This window comes from Alosa alosa, chromosome 4 (genome assembly GCF_017589495.1).
Source record: "Alosa alosa isolate M-15738 ecotype Scorff River chromosome 4, AALO_Geno_1.1, whole genome shotgun sequence".
Lineage (NCBI taxonomy): Eukaryota > Metazoa > Chordata > Actinopteri > Clupeiformes > Clupeidae > Alosa > Alosa alosa.
Genome location: NC_063192.1, coordinates 27,857,153 through 27,864,844, shown reverse-complemented (window position 1 = coordinate 27,864,844; position 7,692 = coordinate 27,857,153). Strand labels below are relative to the sequence as shown.

At 40.6% G+C, this 7,692-nt stretch overlaps 1 protein-coding gene across 1 annotated transcript; it reads left to right on the top strand.

Annotated features, from left to right (window-relative positions):
- The first annotated feature begins 1,858 nt into the window (after positions 1 to 1,858).
- gss (glutathione synthetase) lies at positions 1,859 to 7,587 on the top strand. The gene is made up of 13 exons (XM_048241532.1): positions 1,859 to 2,039; positions 2,348 to 2,558; positions 3,058 to 3,203; positions 3,558 to 3,633; positions 3,830 to 3,969; positions 4,393 to 4,509; positions 4,711 to 4,791; positions 4,990 to 5,067; positions 5,199 to 5,268; positions 5,566 to 5,760; positions 6,054 to 6,135; positions 6,298 to 6,487; positions 6,817 to 7,587. Exons 2-13 carry the CDS (start codon positions 2,424 to 2,426, stop codon positions 6,938 to 6,940), a joined length of 1,434 nt encoding a protein of 477 aa, XP_048097489.1. The 5' UTR covers positions 1,859 to 2,039; positions 2,348 to 2,423; the 3' UTR covers positions 6,941 to 7,587.
- Positions 7,588 to 7,692: the final 105 nt, after the last annotated feature.

The window sequence follows — 7,692 nt, the reverse complement described above, 5'->3', positions numbered from 1 at the left end:
TGGCTTGAAAGTGGTCAGAGATAAAGTTATACTGTAAATGTAAAAATCTTTGAGTAAAACAAAAGTTTATGAAGGGGGAAAATGTACCCATCTAATTTGTCACTGGATGGCAAGCACCTCAAATGATGCACCTTTCAGTAAATACTGGATGAACATATTTAAGCAGGTTTACTTTCCTTTTTTCATATTACCCACATAACAAATTAACAGAAAAACACCTAAGATGTATAGCCTACCAACACCTAAGATGTTGTGGTTTAGTAATAGATTACTACAATATAGGCCTACAATAAAGTATTCTGGTCAAACAGTTCCTATCGCGGGTAATCTGCAGTACCCAGAAGTTCGCATCATATTGCGGGTGACTTTGTAGTTCTTTAGAGCCCTATTTCTACTAGCCCTGCTGTCTGTACCACATCTATTACGGACACTATCATCACGATTACCACTGCAACCTCCAAGCTATGTTGGGCAGAGGGTCGAAACAAGCATGGTATGCTTAGTGGACACCGTTGTATACACGCACCTCCATTCACAGACGCACCGTGACTATCACTGTCATAGACGATCGATCATAATCTCCAAAAGGATATTCTCCTTCAGAATTAGAATAGGTGAATAACATAGCTTACCTAAGAATTCATCACACGTGAACGTTTTTCAACATTTGATGTAGGCCTATTTCTGCTTAATTTCTGCTTCAATTTCTGCAACACTATGGCCTGCATCGCTTCCGCGTCATTAAATGCACGTCTTTGTGTTTCTCGCGTGTAATACAAGTATTTCCTGAAAACTTTGCGCAGCGATTTTGGGTTTGAATCAAGCTCTGGATGTCTTGCACATAGTGGAGCAGAGTAGGCCTACAAATGAGATTTGTCACCGTACCTGGATCTATCGTCTATTTTAATCTCTATCGTTGTTTGTCGCAATTAATAGCCTCAAGGGCCGGATTACATTATTATTTTGTCATACGTCGCGGGCCGGAATTGGGCAGGACGCGGGCCGGATTTGGCTCGCGGGCCGGGTGTTTGAGACCCCTGCCTTAGGGGCATTTGTGGAAGACCTTGTGGAAGTAGTTATGACTGGTTTTACTCTAAAACCACATTTTATTTATGATGCATTGTAGTGTTAGTGCAGATGGATCCTAGACGTAATTTGAGAAATAAACGATTTCAAGAAAACCACTGATAATCGTACACATTAACACTGGGGAACCTTCTTGAGGGTCAGGGACAGGGTGTAAAGAGGCTATAGAGGCTGGTGTCTGACAGAATTTCAGCAGGAGAAGCATCTGGTCCTCTGTCGCCATCTAAAGGACCACTTTCATAATTTGTGAATTAGGCCTGCGCAATGTAGACACCAAACTCAGTGTCCTCAGTGAATATGTCTCCATAAAGTCAAATGAGGGGATGGGTGACAGGGATGTCAATGCAGGTTGTGGACACACAAAGTGTGTGTTTGACATGCTGATCAGACCTATCGTGCATGATCGTGCATATCGTGAATGGTATGGAATATATTAGCCTACTGAATTGGGTTAGATGAATTACGGGACTCTTACTCTTACAGGCCTTACCTGTTGGTTATCTCACATAACGTTATTTAGCCCGAATGCAAAGCTATAACCTGATTGGCAAAAGCGACCATTTCAAAGGACGTCTAGACTTTTTGTTATTGAGTTCTCACGCGTTGTCACAAGGAGCTCCGTGTATATTTTTCTAGCAGTTTAGATATCACTTTTTAACCTGTTCAGTAAATTGTATACTAGAATAAATAAGACTTGTCTCTTTAAAATTGCGTCAGTATTCTTCCTGTTTCCGGGTTCAAATGTCTTGCCATTCATTGGCTGTCGTGTAAACCCGAACCTTCATTCACAAATTCTGCTGCGGATTGAAATCCCAGGGATCATACTGGACTCCTGCACTGCAAATTTAATTGGTGTTAATTCACTTCAAACTAATTAAATATTGTTCTGTGGCGATACAAAACACAGCTGAAGGGTCGAGAAGAAAGCACACCCTGCACGAGACAGGAGCCAGGTATGAAATGCTTATCATGTGATATTTGTCTGTTTTCATTGGATACAACTGAGATGTTTAAGTAACTTTAACATAATTCAATCTTGATGTTCATAGCCTCAAGAGATCAAACGTTAGACAGTCAGTGGTTACAGTGAAACTGCAACGTTTGAAAGTGTGGATCATGCTTATTCTAGTCATTCGCCGTAGTCATAACTTCATAGTACACTCGTGCCTTGTCATGGTGACTGTTTCAATCTGCTTCTCACCTGTGCACACTATATGTCTGCAAGACATTCCAGTTCTAACATGTCATTCGTCCGTTGCAGAACTGGCCAGCAGCACTAATTCCTGCGGACCCATTCGCAAGGGGAGATCAACTCATTTTGCCTCCTTTTTGGGATCATGGCCACCCCAGGGATTCCCGAGCACGTACTGAGAAATGAATTTCTAATTAAGAAACTCGAGGAGATAGCAAAAGATGCTGCTCTTATGAATGGAATCTTAATGCGGACGAAAGAAACACCCAATGCCTCGGAGGTATGTTTGGAAAAGCCTCATCTAATCCTTTCTGGTTTCAGTTATGGAAGAATTGCATGTGTAGAAAGCTGTCACTGTTTCTCAGCAGAATATTACAATGATGGTGGACTATTTTAAGTGTTGAAATCAGAGATGAGTGAAAAACACAATGTCCACATAAAAAGTCATAGACACATATCCTCTGAAACAAAGTATGTTCCTAGATTTTAGCTCCATTAACAACAAAACAACAAATTAGGAAAAGCAGTGGATTAGTGCTCTGCTACCCATGCAGGCGTTATGAATACACAGACACGCCTGGAATTTTACACCACTGTTTTGTCCCTGGATTAAGGGCCATTTATTCCGTCCCAATGGGCAGCTGGAACTGCTGTCTTCTGAGAGCCTAAAACCATGTGTGTGTGTGTGTGTGTGTGTGTGTGTGTGAATGTTTGTGGATACCTTATTGTTTATTGCAAATAAAATCTTTCTCTCTCTCTCTGTAAATGTTGGGTTGCAGGTGGTAGGCTTCGCTCCTTTCACACTCTTCCCCTCTCCAGTTCCTAGAGCGCTCTTCCAGCAGGCCTTGGCTGTGCAGGTGCATTTCAATCTCTTGGTGGACAAGATCAGCCAGAATCCAGACTTCCTGGAGGAGGCGCTCGCAAGGTACGGGGCGATACATTCTGTAGGTTTACTATACAGACCAAACGGATCTTATGAGAGCTTATTATTGGAGAGTATGGCTGAAGGTGGTGATGGCAATTTTTGCTACAGCAGTGTAAGAAACTAAATCAACGATGGTGGTCAATCAAAGACCTGATCTCCTTGTAGTTCAGACACAAAGAAGTCTAAGATTATTATACCCCGATATCACTTAAACAATGATTTATGTAACTTTTGTAAAATGAATGTATGTGACACTGGTATAAGATTAAAAATAATTAAGTCTGTGATTATACATTATATGTTGGTATAAGATTAGTTCTTACATTGCTTTTTATTTTCCCTTTTTTTAAACAGTACAATCAAAGTGGATGAATTTACGGCAAAGCTATTCAACATACATAAACAGGTTCTTAAAGAGGGCCATGCTCAGGTAATAAAGAAAAAAAATGCTGACTTCATACAGGTGTTAATATCACAGGTGTTACTTTTAAATGCTGACTTCAGACAGGTGTTTCTAAACTTGTACTGCACATGTATTGTTAGCGATTTAATAGTGCCTGGTGCTTCTTATTAGGAGTTTGCCATTGTTTTCAATGTTTTCAAACCATTTTTTTTTTCTCCACAAGTCAATTGTCCTTGGTCTTAATCGGTCAGACTACATGCTGGACCAAGGTGAAGATGGTGGGACATCCCTGAAACAGATAGAGATCAACACTATTGCTGCAAGCTTTGGTGGTCTCTCCTCACGTACACCAGATGTCCATCGGTATGGTCATAAAATGTATTTGAAAAAAAAGAAAACTTGACAGTATCGACATAAGAGTGACATGACACCGTCACGACACATGAAACCTAACCTCTAACCCTAACCCTAACCCTAACCCTAACCCTAACCGTAAACCTAACCCTAATCCTAACCCTAACTTGTTATTACAAAAACCAAATGTCACTTAATAACAGAAGCGTTATGTCATAAACGTGTATGACTTGTTTATGACTCTTTCATGACAGTGTCATTTCACTCTTATGTCGATACTGTCAAGTAAAGTGTAACCAAAACTTCTAAATAAATCAAGTGATTTTCTGGAAAGCACTTTATGCCTCTGAAATTGCTGTTTTTCGGTCTCAGTTTTAAATATAATGTCTTTGAATGTGGATGTGATGATGCATGTCTGTGTTCATTCTCTAGGCACATTCTGAAGGTGGCAGATCGACTGGATGAGCGGAAGAAAATCCTTGACAACAACCCTGCAGCAGGACTAGCAAAGGGGTTAACCAAAGCCTGGGAGCTTTATGGTTCAGAAAAGTGAGTTTGAAAGAAAGGCGTATTTTCTTGATATCCATAAGAGATATTTCAGATGATCAGATATCAGATGAACATCATATCAGATGAACCTCTGTCCGATTGTTGACAGGGTTTCAGAAATGAAAGACGCTACTACCATATTAAAATCAGCTGATTTGGTATGATGGTAAATAATTCACAAATATGAATATTTCATTACAGAGCCGTTGTCATGTTTTTAGTGGAAGATGTCCAGAGGAACATCTTTGATCATCGTTATGTAGAGAATGAGCTTTGGAGCAGGTAAATAAGTTTATGTAATCATAGTATGCTTTTGTACTGAAATCACTAAGATCTTATTTCATTCAGTATGAGGCTGTAGTTAAGTAAACTTTAAAGTAGACATATCTAAATGTAGTAACGTTAACAGTAAAGTTAACATTTCTAAATTGGTGACAACATTGATTTGCTGTTGATTTTTCTATACATCTGCTTGCATAGAAATATCCCTGTCATCCGACGACAGTTTGAGGATGTGTCCAAAACTGGGTCTTTGGATCAGACTAAGAGACTATTTGTGTAAGTATTCATGTGATATCAACAGAGTGTTTTGCCTGCACTGCTTAAATGTATTGTTAACTAATTGTTAACTAATTGTTAACCAGTTGTAAACCAAATGAAACCAATTGTTAACCCATTTATACTCTTAGTGATGGAAAAGAAGTGGCGGTTGTGTACTTCCGGAATGGATACATGCCTCAGAACTACACTAGTCCACAGGTCTGGATAGAAATGTTCAACTTTTGCTCCATTGTTATAGTTGACATAGAGAGCCGAGTATATTGATGAGCAAAGCTTTTTGGTTGTCTATGACGTCATTTGTTTCAGTTAGTAAACTCAACAGTAAACAATATGCTGCGGTGTCTGATTTAATTACACCTATAGCTATCTTTATAATGTTTGTGATCTCATGTAATAGATATGATAGATATGCATGTGAACAGTATCTTTTGTTATATGGGATTTCTGGCTGCTTGCTGGTGGTGTACTCATGCAACTTGCTCCACTGTCTTGCAGAGCTGGGACGTGCGTCTGATGATGGAGAGGTCGCTGGCGGTGAAGTGTCCTGACATTGGCACCCATCTGGCCGGCACCAAGAAGGTGCAGCAGGAGCTGGCCCGCCCCGGGGTGCTGGAGCGCTTCTTTCCAGACCAGCCGGATGTCGTGGCCCAGATCAGAGCCACCTTTGCTGGACTCTACACTCTTGACGTGGTCAGGAAACACCTCTCTCAAAAGTGTTTTCTTTGTATCTGTCTGTGTGTAATGTGCGTGTGTGGTTAGTTTGTGCCTTGGCCTTAAGGTTTTGTTAATGATTTTACAGTTTTCGAAAAAAAAAAAAAAACTAGTATGACTAGTACTTTTGTTCTAGTACTAGTATGACTGCCTTAGCTCAAACCTCATTAGGTTATAGACTGAAATATCAGAAGTTTTTACCTCAGCTAACATATTTCACCTAAACTTAGTGATTTAAAGTACCTTCTTTTCCCCCTTGAAATTTCCTGCAGGGAGCAGAAGGAGACAAGACTGTTGCCATGGCTTTGGCCAAACCTGACCATTATGTCCTGAAACCTCAAAGAGAAGGAGGAGGTGAGACTCCACAGATTTCTCCAGATTTCTCAACACGTCTAGAAAAAGCACATGGATCCTAAGTTTGATCCACCATGTCCACCATACCTTTCTACCTCTACTGTGTTGATGTGTATATCCAGACTTTCAATGTCCCGGGGTGGGTCTCTATGTAATTCAAAGGAAACAACATTTACGGCCAAGAAATATGTCAGGTGTTGGAGGGCATGACGGAGGGCTCCGAGAGGACAGCCTACATCCTGATGGACAAGATCCGACCCTGCCCGGTCCAGAATTACCTGCTCAGGCCTGGTGCGACCCTCAAACTCTGCACATGCCTGAGTGAACTGGGGGTCTTTGGGGCGTATGTCAGGTAAACACAACACAACAGGGAAACTCCATAAATAGGTTATATATATTTATAGGTTTTTATTTAGGCTTTTTTTTTTTTTTTCTCGTTAGTAGTGCTGCCTCTTTACTTCAGCGCTGTCTCTTTACCCTGGCCCTTTACTACCTACTTTCCATACAATAATGAATGAGTCTGAATAAATGAGTTTGGAATATACAATTTATTTTGTGACTATCACAGCTAATAACTGCTGAATATAGACTAGTATTATGGCCTCAGTCCTCAAGGCCGTGCCCTCCTAGAGACTCCAATCTGGGTCATGTTTCATGTTTCATCTGTTTTTTTTCCTGCAGACAGGGGAAGGAGATGGTGATGAATGAGTGTGTGGGTCACCTACTGAGGACCAAGAGCTCTGAGCACGACGATGGAGGTGTGGCTGCTGGCGTGGCCGTGCTGGACAATCCTCTGTTGGTGTGAGAGCGCCCCCTGCTGGAGTCAGGTGGCAGGGTGAAGGCTCAAACACACGCACACTCACACACTCACTCACTCACACACACACAGAAAGATGAGGGGATGGGCATAGAGACCCTCACAAAAGAGTAGCCTCACATGGACCGATTGATACGTAGGGGCACATCTAGATTTCTAGGCTAATTGATACGCTCTTCTTTGATCTGAAGTAACTGAAGTGGTCATCCAAAGATGTGGTATTTTCTTATAGGTGTAGTCACAATATTTTTCTAATACAAGCAAATGGTTAATTTCTGTATCCGTAAATTTGCAGACAAGTGTGTTGGCTGCCAGAAGTGCACTTGTATTTGGAAATACTGTAGGTAATTCAGAAGTGTCCCAGATCTCACTGAGTATGTATGCACTTAAATGCACATTGCATTTTTTGTTTTTTTTATGAAATGATCTGTTTCTGTGGTAAATAGACCATCAGTCGCCAAAAATGTATAATTTTGATTGTACAAGTTTGATGTGTATTGTAACAAGTATAATAGCCTATTGTAATTTTTTAAAAATAAAGTGTCATGCTGAAAGGGCTAAAAGCAAACTCTAAAGAGAACATATCAGGCTATGTTAAGGATGTTGAAAAATACTATTAAACCATCATGAGCAGACATTTGTTGAGATGTTTGTGTTTTTCTGATACCTGAAAAAAAAAATCGAAAGTTGAAGTGAAGTCTGGAGAGTCTGGTAGGCCTACTACTCCTTTACACAAGACG

What these genes read in the sequence shown, in the direction of transcription:
- gss (XM_048241532.1), top strand. Translation starts at nt 2,424, where the DNA reads ATGGCCACCCCAGGGATTCCCGAGCACGTACTGAGAAATGAATTTCTA. An exon ending in CGTACACCAGATGTCCATCG is followed by an intron (nt 3,970 to 4,392) that starts GTATGGTCATAA and finishes TTCATTCTCTAG; the next exon opens with GCACATTCTGAAGGTGGCAG. An exon ending in CAGACTAAGAGACTATTTGT is followed by an intron (nt 5,068 to 5,198) that starts GTAAGTATTCAT and finishes TTATACTCTTAG; the next exon opens with TGATGGAAAAGAAGTGGCGG.